This window comes from Geotrypetes seraphini, chromosome 12, assembly GCF_902459505.1.
Source record: "Geotrypetes seraphini chromosome 12, aGeoSer1.1, whole genome shotgun sequence".
In the NCBI taxonomy this organism is placed as follows: Eukaryota; Metazoa; Chordata; class Amphibia; order Gymnophiona; family Dermophiidae; genus Geotrypetes; species Geotrypetes seraphini.
In genome coordinates, this window is record NC_047095.1 from 103152737 (window position 1) to 103167030 (window position 14294).

The 14294-nt window shown below is 40.0% G+C and overlaps 1 protein-coding gene across 1 annotated transcript in view; it reads left to right on the forward strand.

Annotated features, from left to right (window-relative positions):
* LOC117346201 (vomeronasal type-2 receptor 26-like) overlaps nucleotides 1-14294 on the forward strand; it is a 165931-nt gene that overhangs the window by 5883 nt on the left and 145754 nt on the right. Inside the window, exons 2-3 of the mRNA XM_033915603.1 lie at nucleotides 7477-7765; nucleotides 11172-11422. Coding sequence (XP_033771494.1) covers nucleotides 7477-7765; nucleotides 11172-11422 — 540 coding nt within the window. The remainder of the gene's footprint in view (nucleotides 1-7476; nucleotides 7766-11171; nucleotides 11423-14294) is intronic.

The window sequence follows — 14294 nt, forward strand, 5'->3', positions numbered from 1 at the left end:
ACTTTATTGGTTAGTGTTCGCGCTGCTGTTGCGGGGGGAGGGGTGTGAGGGGTAAAACCCCCATTATAGAGAAAATAGAACTTTTCCCGAAAAAAATCAGAAAAAGTTCCATTTTCTCTATAATGGAGGGTTCCAACCCCCTGAACTCCCCTCCAACAGCAGCGCGAACACTAACCAATAAAGTGGGGGGGTTGCCACCCCAAACTCCCCGTCGGAGCTCTTTAAAAATTGTCGGCGCTGGATTGTCAGCACGCTGGCATCTTGCGTGCCACTGACTATGAACCATGCTACACATACCATTTATGAGTGTTTATATGGTAACATGATGGAACTGTGCATGCTTAGAGTTGAAAGAAGTTACGATTACGAAATGCTATTATTCATGAATTAATGCTCACAATTGATATGAAATTAGTGATTATACATTTAGATGTATTCATGAAAGTTTGGCTTTCATTAAAAAAGCATAGATTAATAATAAAAATTTTTAAAATTTACGAGATCAGAATATAATGTGCATGTGTGTGATTAAATGCATCATGCATTTGCAAAGTTAGGTGGCTTTAAAACTCACTAGAAGCGAAGGTGCCTTTGCAGTTAAATCTAGCTCTAAAGATAGAAAGGATGCTGAAAAATGTAAGTTATACCTCTGCTGATTTATATAACTCTCTCACGCACTAAGTAATATAAGAAGGATGTAGACTTTTTTATAATCATGAGCATAATTTTAATTTAGTAGGCCAATCATTGAAGAGATGATTTTAAAAAGTATATATAATATCTTTGTCTACAAGTAAGAAATTAATGTTCATTATGGTGAACATATTTAAAAATTTAAAGTAATAATATTAACTTTGTGCGTTTAAACTAGATTGTACAAAGTAATGACAATTTAATATATGTTAAAAGAGAGAGCATTTTAGAATACATTTCAGCAATAAGCCAGTGATTAATGTTTGAAAATGTAAGCGGAATTGGGTTAGATTTGAATAGCTCTTTTGTGTTCTAGGAATTTAATTATATTTGCAAAGGTTTGTGCGTGATTTAAATCTTGCGTGGTATCCATCCAAAATTAAACTTTTTACAAAAAAGCACGTTATTTTAGCTCACATCAAAGGTTTTTGTATCGATTGAAATACATTTTTTTTAGAAGACATAGCTTTGAAAGAATGTGGTGTAAAGTAGGAGTATTGATTCAACATGTGATGATAGTATTGCGCAAGTGTAGGATGGATTACACCACACATGAGTAAAAGAGGCCGATTTGAAACATGCTTCTATAGATTGAGCTCTATATTTAAATTGAGCCCCTATAAAGGCAGCATGATATAAAAAATGTGCTAAAACTTGGGTAAAATGTTGACATGTGGATTTGAGTTTTAATGGATGGGATAAACTGAAAATTTTATGAGCACAGTTAAGAAAATATGTTAATAATGGAGAATTATTTTATGTGTGCTTTATAGTGTAATGGATTGTTAGGTATGTTAACAAGATTATTGGCTATACATGTGGCATTAGATTTAGTATAAAAAACAAAATAAATAACGGAAGAAAAACTTAATATAATATGAATTCACTTAAAACTATGAAATTAAACAAGAATTTAATTACTTAAAACTGTATTAATAGTTCTTAAATATAAACTATGTGCTCAATATTTATGAGTGCTCAGTTAATAGCATCAAACACAGCAGTGTAGTGAAACAATGATACTGTATCAAGACATCATTGCACTCTCCAACCTACCTACCTAGCATATAATTAGTAAGATTAATCTCAATCTATTGAATGAAAAATAGTACTCAATATATATATATATATGTTCCCAATTGTTGTAATATGAGATGTTAAAAAAAGATGGTACTTAGCTTCAAACATTATGTTCCAGATAAGAGTTTGGTCACGAGTGCAAAGAGTCTGAAATGCTCTATTCAGATCAATATTGCTGGCTTGAAATCAAAATCAATCCATTCAGGTGTTCCATTCAAATTCTGTCCCAAAAGAAAATCTCAACGTGTTATATCAAAAATCAAATCCTTAACGTGTAGTGTTATAAAATAATATATTCCAATACAATAATTTTTAGTTAATTTGCTAATCTTCCTCCTGATGAAGCAGCCTACGTGAAACACGATCGGTGTTGAGGAAGTGATGGTGAAGATCGAATTCTTGTATTTAGATTTTAGGTAATTTTAAAAGTTTTTAATTAAATGTTTAATTGGCCATAGAATTTGAAGCATTAAACAATAGATTAGTATAATATGAATTAAAAAATTTCCTATATTTTAAAATGATTATGAATTATATGTAATTAATTATTAAATCATAATAATAACAGATTAGATAGATTCACTTGGGGCTTTAACATAGTTTGAGTGTGTTGATGATGTGTTATAAATTGGTTTTAAATATGTTTTTCTTATTGTATGCCGAGCTCCTATAGAACCATTGATAAAGCCAATACATTGCAAAACAGGTCCCTTCGGGCTTGTTAGTAACACTGCACAATAAAGAAAAGTGACAAAACTTACTGTGACAATCTTTTATAGAAGTTTATTTATCATATTAGTGACAGTAAGATTTTTGTATCACATCAAGGATGAGGTGACAACAAGAGTGAAGGATGAAGAGATTTCTTTTTAATTTGAATATCCTACATATACATGCTGCCCCCAAATGTACAGAATTCACTCAGAAGTGGGTATTTCCTACCATAACACTGGCATTCGCATCACTCCTCATATACACATCACTGAATAAAGACACCTAACACTTAGTAATGGCAAAGCATGGGCCGCAGCTTTATTAAACTTATCCATCAATGAATTCATATAAACATAACATTTTCATACATAAATATTTCAGTGTAGCTTAACAACCATAAACCTTGGAGCTATTCGGTGTCGAACTAGCTCAATTCACAAAACTCAAACCCCTTGATGCTAATCGGAGTCGAATTAGCTCATCTCACCAAATTCATCACATTCCAGCAAACCCCACTTCCCCCTGCAAGACTCACAGTAGTGCAGAATCATGCCGGCCACCCATGGCGGTTCCGCACATGAGCAGAATAAGCACATAAAATACATAACTTCATAAGCCACACTGTCCACAATTCACCCCCAAAACACATTTCCGCAAAAGCTGCGACCAACCCAACCACCACCCACCAAAACCAAACAACCCAAAAAACTGGGAGGGCGGCAAGGGAACAAATTTAACCCTGCCTACCCACCTCTTATCACACTCCTACCCTTCCCAAAATGATTTAACCGCCAAAATCACCTTTAATCCCCACAATTCCTCCACCAATCACCCTTCACCCTTCCTAACAACCAATCCTCCCATCCTAGCACCCCAACCACCAATCCCTGCCAACCTCCAGCTCCCACTATCAATCCTCACATTCTAACCCCCCCTCCACCCCCAGCCTACTGTAACTATTGTATAAGGGTTCGCTCAGCCACTGTTATCAGCTTACAGCTAAACTGTAAGCTCCCTCACTATGCCACTCAGTTGGTAAGACTGTGCATGTGCTGAAATGATGTGGCCCACTTTTCAAGGTAACATATAGAAATAAAACAAAAAAACAAAGGCAAAAAGGTAACAATGCATTTTATGATGCAAATGGTGACAAATATCAGTCTATATGAAGGCATTTCAGTGATAGTTCACAGGAAGAGGGAGAGGTTGGTGGGTGGGTTTGTGGATAGGAGATAGAGAGGTGGCAAGGAAGTTTTAAATTTCTTTGCAGTATGAAATAAAGCCCAGATCTTTGTTAAGTCCTTTCTGGTAGGAATCAAAATACTGTATTTAATCATTTTAATTTCAAAGATGTTATATTCTTGGATTGAATGGGAAACACTGATTCCTACATAAAATGTTTTTTGGGATAAAGAGTGAACAGTTTGTGAAACTATATTTTGCTTTTGTGAACTCACCAAATTTTAGTGTAAGAGACTTATCAGTGAAGGATAAATATATACCCTAAAAGAGTAAGATAGAATCAATTTTTCAAAAAGTACAGAAACCAGGGGAAATTAAATTAAATGGGAATATTTTGAAAACAAATGGCCTCTTTTACAAAGCCGCACTAGCGGCTGCACTGCGCTAACGGCTCCAAAGCCCATAGAGATTTAAATGGCTTTGGGGCTGTTGCCGCATGGCTTTGTAAAAGAGGCCGAAAGACTAGGGGGACAGTCGATGAAGTAATAGGGAGATACTTTTAAAACCAGTAAGAGGAAATAGATTTTTTATTCAAAGAATAGTTATGCTCAGGATCTCATTGACAGAGGATATGGTAACAGTGGTTAGCATAGCTGGGTTTTAAAAGGGTTTGGACAAGTTCCTGGAGGAAAAGTTCATAGTTGAGATGGATGTTTGAGGAAACTCACTGCTTGCCATGGGATCAGTAGAATGGAATGTTGCTTCTATTTGGGTTTCTCACACACTATCCCAAACTGCTTTAACAAGTCAAAAGAAAAAGGGGGACAGGTGAGTAGATAAATTACTATCACTCCCTAGAGTTGCAATGAACTTCAAAACAAATTGTTGAAACCCCCCTCCTGCTTTCTATAAATTGGAAGAGAGGTATCAGGGTTGCTTAGGAAACCTGGACTTCTATAATACACAGTTATTCCAGGTCCTGATCTTATGATGTAAGCCTTTAATCAAGTGACTCTTTTCCTATTTACTTTCCGTTGTTAGAAGTCACCACCAACTTGTAAATTCAGAGAACCCAGAAAATTCAAAAATAGTCTAAACAATATATGCCCTTTTCAACACCAAACATTGGTACATGATTTAAGGCAACTTGTGTCAGGGGATTCTTGCTGCTGATACCCTAGAAAAAAACATAACATGATTAAATATCTAACCACCTACAGCAACATCTAACAAGAATAAAGTTACCTCAATCAAAACTCACTCTATTATAACTAGCTCAAAACAATTCAAGGATCAAGAAGGTTCCTTACTCAAGGAGAGTCTACAACCTGTGCTAATTAACAGCACCCACTTGTGTCTGATTAGAAACATAGAAGATGACGGCAGATAAGGGCCATAGCCCATCATGTCTGCATACTCTACTGACCCACCCTCTAGGATAGTAGACTTGGGGGTGGGTCAGTAGAGTGGGCAGACCTGATGGGCTATGGCCCTTATCTGCCGTCATCTTCTATGTTTCTATGCTTCTAATCAGATAACATGTTAAGTAACCAGGGTTTAATGGAAGAATATGTTAGAGAATTTGATCATATATTGTATATAATATTGAATATCTAGAAAACCACTTTAAAGCTGCTCCCAACCCCCCCCCCAAAAAAAAAAAAAAACAACACACCATCAGAAACATGCATGATCACAAAACCCCCTTCATATACTCTGAATCTCCTAAAAAAAGAACTATAAACACCCTTACAACACTCAACTTACCTAACACTAGGAATGGCATGCACTTCTCTTTGTTTCCAAAATATTCCCTAAGCTGTAACTTATTGTATGAATAGTCATACTGATCTACCTGAACTTCCAACTTTATTAGAAACGGTTCAATGTAACTTCCTGGGTAACTGAACCAACCTCTTGTAATGTAATCAGACCTTGAACTTAATAGGTAGAGAGGGAACAAAGAACCTGTTTAACATACCCTAACATAACACAACATACTTCTGACCTGGATTGGCCATCCAGTATGGTTGTTCTTATGTTGTATATCAGTGCTCTCAAACTGGCGGCCTGGAGACCATATGCGGCCTGCCAGATACTATTTTGAGGCTCATGTTATCTCTATAATAAAACCCTAAGCCTCGCATGCGCACTTCCACTTGCATGTTCCGTATGTCTGTGGCCTGAAGAAGTGCGCATGCGCAACTACAACTGCCCCACACTCGCGGCCCTGTGGGGCAGTGGCAGCAACTGAGTGTGGAGAGCAGTCCCGCTCCGCCCGTTGACCTTCCACAAACCTCCCGGCTCCAGCGGCATAGGCAGCACTATAAACACGCTGCTTCGTGCCCTTCTACTGCCGATTTCCTCTGCCGCGTCTCTGATGACATCATCGGGAGACAGACGCGAGAGAGGAAATCGGCAGTAGGCCGCGAAGCAGCGTGTTTAAAGTGCTGCCTATGCGGCTGGAGCCCGGAGGTTTGTCAGGAGCAGGCTAGATCAGCAGAACAACGGCAGTAAAAGAAGGGGGAGGGGCTGAACGGAGCAGGCCAGATCGCGGTAAGAGAAGGGAAAGGGGGGTGGGGGGAAATGCTGCTACTGCTATACAGGGACTTGGAGGGGAAGGGAAATACTGCTTCTGCACAGGAAAGAGGGGGGGAATAGGAGGGAAATGCTGTTGCTGCTGCATAGAGAAGTGGGATGGAAATGCTGCTGCACAGGGAAATGGGGAAAAATGACAGACAGACAGCGGGAGGGAGACAGAAAGAAAGAAAGACAGGGGCAGGGAGAGGGACAGAAAGACAGACAGAGAAAGGGGGCCAGGGAGAGAGAGAGAGAGTCAGCGGGAGGGAGACAGACATATATTCTAGCTCCCGTTAATGTAACGGGCTTAATGACTAGATAAAAAAACCCTAAGCGGCGCATGCGCACTCCTACCTGCGTGTTCCGTATGTCCATGGCCGGAAGGAGTGCGCATGCGTGCCTACAACTGCCCCACACTCGCGAAGGGAGAAGATACATAAACAAAGAAAGACTGACAGACAGCCAGGGAGAGAGACAGTAAGACAGGGGGCCAGGGAAGAGACAGAGACACACAGGGGGACAGAGACAGAAAGAAAGGGGGGCAGGGAGAGAGATAAAAAACATAAAGTAAGAAAGAAAGAAATTAACGCCTCAGCGACCCATTGTGCTAAAAGTTTACACATCTATTCTAGCACCCGTTAATGTAACGGGCTTAAATACTAGTGTTTTTCATAATCACAAAAGCAAAATAAAACAGTTTCTTGATTGTATGTTTCTTTAGCTATAAATTACAATATTATTATTAAGACTTAGCCAAAAAGAAAGTTTTATAAACTATAAAGAGTTTTACCTCATGCAATATTGTCATTTCTTTAATAAGACATTAACTATATTTTTATGAGGCCCATTTAAGTACCTACAAATCCAAAATGTAACCCTACAAAGGGTTTGAGTTTGAGACCATCAAACACTTGTTCATTGCTAACTGATTAGCTCAAAATCTAAAGGCCTTGCTTTAGTGGGGAAATTAGTTCATGGCCATTATCAAAAACAAAAAAAAGCTACATGTTCCTGGCAGCATTAAAAGTGGCTTCAGCACACCAGGAAGACCTGTATCAGGGCTATTGGAGGTTTCTTTCTCACACTGCATGGAAAAATAGACCATAGTTTTGTTTGTGTTTTTTGTATTCCGATATTTTATTTAAGAAATAAATATGCATAAATATGTGCATTTTTGCAACTATTTCAGGTATACTGTTATGAAATATGATCTTAATGTCATTACAGATATTATCCACAAAATGCCTATAACTTCTTGGCCTTTGTTTTTGCGGTGGAGGAAATTAACAACAGCTCAGAGCTCTTACCCAACATCACACTGGGGCTCCATATTAAAGATGCTTTCAGATATACAAGGAGACTAGTTGAATTAACCTTGAAAATTTTGGCAGGACAGAGCACAATAGCAAATTTCAAGTGTAATTCATCTCGCACAGTGGCTGCCATAATTGAAGGCTTTACAGAGGAGGAAACATATGGATTCTACAACATGTTCCAGATATATCATTACCCACAGGTCAGAGAGATTCTTAATCTTACTTTACATTCTACCCATTACCCTATTTAGTCCAACCTTTGTGGCATGGCCATACCTTAGGGCAGGAGTAGGGAACCTTTTTGGCTGAGAGAGCCATAAACGCCACATATTTTGAAATGTAATTCCGTGAGAGCCATACAATATGTTTAAAGTTTAAACATATTGTATGGCTCTCACGGAATTACATTTTAAACCTCAATACAATTAAATGTGTGCATTTTAGGTAAGACCAACACTTTTAAAGTACAATAAATCTCTGAATTCTTTTTAATAACGTTGTTATGCTGTTCCTAACCAATGATGAATAAAGTACTTCTTACTATTAATGCGACTTCTAGTGTTGCATGGTTTTGCTAATGGCTTTGTAGTCTGGTTGATACGTGGTGAGGTTAAGTTTCATGCAGACGTTGAGACTTCCATCTGTTAAACGTGATCGTACGTTGGTCTTAAAGTTCCTTAGATGTGAGAAAGACTGCTCACATGCATACGTAGAGCCAAACATTGTCATTACAGCAATACTCACACGCTGCAGTGTGTGGTATGTGACGGGAAGCGCGTTCCAAGTTTTGACAATCAGCTGGTCCGCCGGTTGAAGTTTTTTCATTTCTCCCCACTTGTGTTTGCTCACCAACTCTGCTTGCTGTCGTGCAAGTCTTTCCAAATCTTCATTCAGTGATTTGAACTTATTCACCCACATGTCTGAGGCCTTCAGGTCAGCAGCTTGTAGCTCAAAATCTCTGATGGAGACAACGGGGATGTAACTCAGGTCGGCGCTGTCCACTGCACTCGTGTGGATGGGTGATTAACTTAAAAAGACGAGTGTGCTCACAAAATTCTCCAAAGCGTGCTTTGAATGACTGCAGGAGATTAGATGTGAAGCCCATGACTGCAGGAGATTAGATGTGAAGCCCGCTAGCTGCTGAAGATCAAGATGTTGAACAGGGTTACTTGCTGTGCTTGCATCTTTAAACTCCCCCAGTTTTTCAAAGTGTAGTAAACGACCTGTTTCAATGTCGGCGATGAAGAGTTCTAGCTTGTTTTCAAATTCAAACATTGCTTGTTGAAGGAATAAGACTGTATTTTCAACGCCTTGCATTTTCACATTGAGCTGGTTCAGATGTTCAGTGATGTCCACGAGATAGTAGAACTTCAAGAGCCACTCAGGATGCTCGACGTTTTTCATTTCAAGAAAAGTCCGGATTTCGCTCAGAGAAGCCGCGAAATGGCTGAGCATCTTCCCTCTTGACAACCAATGCACATTGCTGTGCAGAAGCAGACCAGGATAATTATTCCCCACTTCTTCCAGCAGTGTATTAAACTGGTGATCATTTAAAGCTCGGGCAACAATAAAGTTGACCACCTGAATGACCAGCGACATCACCTCACCAAGCTGCTCACCACACATCTGAGCACAAAGTGCCTCCTGATGTAGGATGCAATGAAAACCTTAGGATGGTCTCTTTACATGTTCACAAAGAAACGCTACAAATCGTCTGGTTTTCCCCGCCATGCACGGAGCACCATCAGTACACACTGTCACAAACCCGAGCCCAGTACCGGCCTTGTGCCAGTGAAGAACCTCAAAAGGTACCCTGTGAAACTAGTCAGGGCTAATCACTTTGTGTCTGTAAGACAGGAATTGGAGCAGGAAGTGCAGGCTGTGTTTGAACAGGACTTAGACCATAGCCTGGTGAAAACAGACAGGGCCCCTTTAAATCCTCCATTTTGTAAAGGGCTGGCTAAACAGGGCAGGAGGCCCCGTGGACAAGGCATTGTTTGGAATGCTGTGAAAACCCTGAAGGTTGGGTGTCGGTTTGCCTGACATCCAAGTAGTGTGTTTGGGGTTATATTTTTGTTTGTGCTTTGCTGTGTCAAGGAGTTAAACTGATAAAGCTCATGACCTTCCACTCCTTAATGCTTGAAGGGAAGAGAGAAGCACTGCAACCTGGTACAGTTCAGAGTTTATGTTGGAGCTAAAGACATTTATACTTTGGGCTGTTCTCACTAGTAAAACACTGGAGCATGAACCAGACCAGGCTGGTAAGTGTCGTATTATCTTAGGGCACATTATAGTAACTTTTGGATTTTTGTTTCCTTGCATTTTTTTTTGCTTTTCCCCATCTGGGTTTTCAATAAACATGATTTATTTCTTTTGGATACTTACGTGAACCGTGCCATTCTGATTTTTGATATACAGAGTGAGATACTCACAACAGGGCTTCCTCCTTCTTGAGGAGGCATGCCAGGGCGATATTGTAAGCATGTGCTAAGCACAAGGGCCGGCCACGCTACATGTGGTGTCAGAAGTGGGATATAGCACCCCCTGTTGGTGGAAAATTTGTTTTGGGGAGAAAAAAATAAAAAGCTATCTGGTGTTTTTTGTTGATTTGTTTTGCTGTTGGTTGGTTGGTTTTTTTGTTGTTTGTATAACAGCCTCCTAGCGACACAGGCAGCGAAACTGGACCCCTCTATCTCCAACCTGTAGACAGCAACAATTGACTTTAAATCATTTCGAAAAAAAATCAAAACTCTGCTATTCAAAAAATATATCTAGTCCTCTTATCCCTCCCTCTCTTCTCCCCCCCCCCTTCTTGCAATTCTCCCGTCGACCTCCCTCCCCTCTTGTAACTCCTCAATGACTCAATCCTGTAACCTGCCCCCTCAACTGCAATTTCCCTAAAGGTATTCCTCATTTTTCTACCTATCCTCTTTTACTCTAAAGCCTCTCCTTTGTATCCAACCTCTAATTTGTAACTTCCTGGTAATGTCCAGTTATCTTCAAATGTAATCTGCTTAGAACTGCAAGGTACAGGCGGAATAGAAGTCACTAATGTAATGTAATGTAATGTAATGTAATCATTGGATTTTTGTTAGAGCTGTCCCTTTTTGATACTGTGGAGCTTGCACTGGTGGACCAGTGACTTACAGACACCGGAAGGTACAGGCGGAATAGAAGTCACTAATGTAATGTAATGTAATGTAATCATTGGATTTTTGTTAGAGCTGTCCCTTTTTGATACTGTGGAGCTTGCACTGGTGGACCAGTGACTTACAGACTTACAGACAAGTCACAGGAGGACTGGAAATCAGCAAGCTGGAAAAGTCAGTGTTCCAGTCTTGGAGAGCAGTTCCAGTTTGGAGAGGCTCAGAGTTGGACGCAGAGCCCATCCCCAGCAGTATCCGGACCAGAGTCGGAGTGTTCCCGAGTACCTGAGTGATACAAGGCGCAGACTCATCAGTACCGTGGGTAAGAGTACCTAATTCAATGGGCTGTTGAGGATAGAAAGTATCACTCGGGGAGGCTGGTTGGCTACGTTGTTGGAGGAGGGTCAGGAGAAAGTTAAGAGGAGCCACACTTGGTTTTTTAAATTTGATTCCATTTCAGGTGTCGGAGATGGAGCAGCAGCAGGTGTTGCCCCTGATCGCTGTAGAATGCCAGAAGCAGATCCAGGAGATGCAGGAGGTCTTCAGGACAAGCCAGGACCGCTGGAACCAGGTGCAGGACCGTGCGATGATGCAGCACCAGGAACTCATGGCGGCTATGGGGGAGCAATCAAGACTGTTTTGCAATTTCTTCAAGCCCCTCAACAACCGATCCTGGGTGCCCCACTACCAAACTCGGTGCCCCAACAACTGGTAGGAGCCAATCCTTTGGCTTGGATGCACTTAAACAAAATTACGCCAGATGACGCACCCGATGATTTTTTGTCAGCCTTTTAAAGGACTGCAATGCCGCTGGTTGGCCGCAGGAACAGTGGGCAGCACGATTGCTACCTATTTAGTGGGTAAGACTTTGGCTGCCTTCCAAACCTTGAACCCTGATTTGGCCAAGGTGCACATTTTAAATTATTTAGGCTTCACCCACGAACATTATAGGCAAAAGTTTAGATCTGCTATAATGAGGGAGCATGAGAGACCTAAGGCCCTTGTCCAACGCCTAACTAAGATGGCTGAGAGTTGGTTACAACCTTGCCTAGCTGACCCTAGGGCACTCTTTACAGAGATTATTAAAGAACAGTGCCTTGAATCAATGCACAAGGAGCTCAGAAGCTGGGTGCAAAAGCAGGGGTGTAAAAGCCTAATACAGGTCTTGGAGGTAGCAAAGGCCTATTTAGATGCCAGGGGTTCTGCCGAGGAAGTGAGGGTAGTTCCTCCTTCCCGTAGTGAGACAGGAAAGGAATTTGCATCAGGCAACAGGCACACTATGTCCCAAAAGCCAAAATGAAAACTAATGAACCCAGGGGTTCCACACGTAGAGAAGCTCCTATAGTTACCCACTGTATCCAATATGAACACAGGTTTGAGAATCTGAAATGTTGGGTGATCGAGAAGATGGTTGTATCTCAGAGGAGAGGAGACATCAGGAGAGTGCTATGGCAGAAAGAGCAACAGTGGATTAACCGCTTGCAAACTTTAGAGCCTCATGGTCTAAATACTGTTTATGAGTGGCAACCTTTCTATTGAACTTTGAAACTTCTTATGAAATATAAGATCGCTAATTTTGAACGTTGTAATGTTACATGAAACATAGGACTTCTAATTTATGTTGGTTGTATATCAGCTGAGGTTTAGCCTATCACGCATCACGTTTTTGTGATGATGTCATGTCGCCCGGTTCGTTCGTCTTTTTGTTCGAGCCGGGCGCGTCTCGCAGTCCCAGAACCATTTTGAGAGGAGCCAGCTTTACAACTGTTGCGTTGGAAGAAGCGGGTTGATTTTTGGACACTGGACTTATCCCCTGAAGTAGCCTTTCAGACGAAACAGAAGGACTTTTCTGTCGGGACAAGAAATTGAGAATCTTTTGAGTCATTTCACACTTTCAGATGAGTGAATGTTTTTTTCTCTTAGTATTGCTCCAGATTCCACACCTCAACAACTGCCTATATCTGTAAAGTTGAGCTGTAGCCCTCGCTAATATTTTAGTCAGTTGGGGATCCTGTTCATGCTGTTGATATGTTCTAATATATTGAACTCTGCTTACACTGTTCGCACTAAAAAATCTTTGAAAAAAAATTTTTTGAAAAATATTACCGTGCATGAATGGAAACTATTTATTTAAATGTACACAGAGTTTTTTCATAAATCAGTGATGATGTGAGCAATTTCTTCTATATGTTGAAGTTCCCGAGTCATCAAATTTTTAAAGGCCTGTATTATAGGGTTTGGAGGACCCGGAGGGTTCCATTTAGATTTCGGTTGAACACAAGATGTATCCGGTTCAGAACCAGGATGCTCATGAAAAAAAGAGCAGAGATTTAGTCTACGCAAAAATTTTTCTAAATCAATTTGAGCTTGAAAAGAGTTATGGGCTACCATGGGGACAAAAGTTAAACCTTTAGATAATAGAGCTGTCTCTTCTAAAGTCAATGTTCTATTGGATATATTAATCACAATTAGTTCCGTTTCTTCTGTGATCGAGCTCGTGACCGTCCTCGATATGTTCCCCTGCCTAGAGTGTTTCTTTCCCCTCTTGTTTGACCTATAGTTAGTCTGTTTTGGCCTTGATCCCCATCCGGATCTTCAGATGTAGAAGTGCCTTCACTATTTAAGTTCTCAGAGGATTCACCCGATGTGGTAAATCTAACAGTCTTAGGTTTATCATTAGTATTCAACCATCTGTACACATATCCAGTTTGATAATCTTTCTCATCCCTTTGGAACTTCTTAAGTTTATTCGTTCTCACTTCTCTACGAAGTTTATCCATTTTGGAATTAGAATCAGCTAGTTTATTTTCAAAATCCACATTTTTACGTGCTTCTATTAAAAGTTATTCATGTTTTATTTTAGTTTCTTGAATCTTAGTTTGTAAGATTTTAATCAATAATAACATCAAATCTAAGGAGCCAGCTTTACAACTGTTGCGTTGGAAGAAGCGGGTTGATTTTTGGACACTGGACTTATCCCCTGAAGTAGCCTTTCAGGCGAAACAGAAGGACTTTTCTGTCGGGACAAGAAATTGAGAATCTTTCGAGTCATTTCACACTTTCAGATGAGTGAATGTTTTTTTCTCTTAGTATTGCTCCAGATTCCATGTCTCAACAACTGCCTATATCTGTAAAGTTGAGCTGTAGCCCTCGCTAATATTTTAGTCAGTTGGGGATCCTGTTCATGCTGTTGATATGTTCTAATATATTGAACTCTGCTTACACTGTTCGCACTAAAAAATCTTTGAAAAAAAATCTTTTGAAAAATATTACCGTGCATGAATGGAAACTATTTATTTAAATGTACACGGAGTTTTTTCATAAATCAGTGATGATGTGAGTAGGTTCGGGCACTTGTGTAGTCCCGGCCTCTCACAATTGAGGTTTATTTTTCTCCGTTGTTTTATTCTTTTTCATATTGATGGTGTGATGTCAAGAGTTCTTATAAATGTGGCATGAGTGATTCCCTGCTACTAAATATCATTCACAATACGTTTCATATACATTTTGATTATATACGATTGGATTTCTTAATATATTTAGGCAAATAGAGGTAAGCCATGAGGACGTCCTCTGACAGATA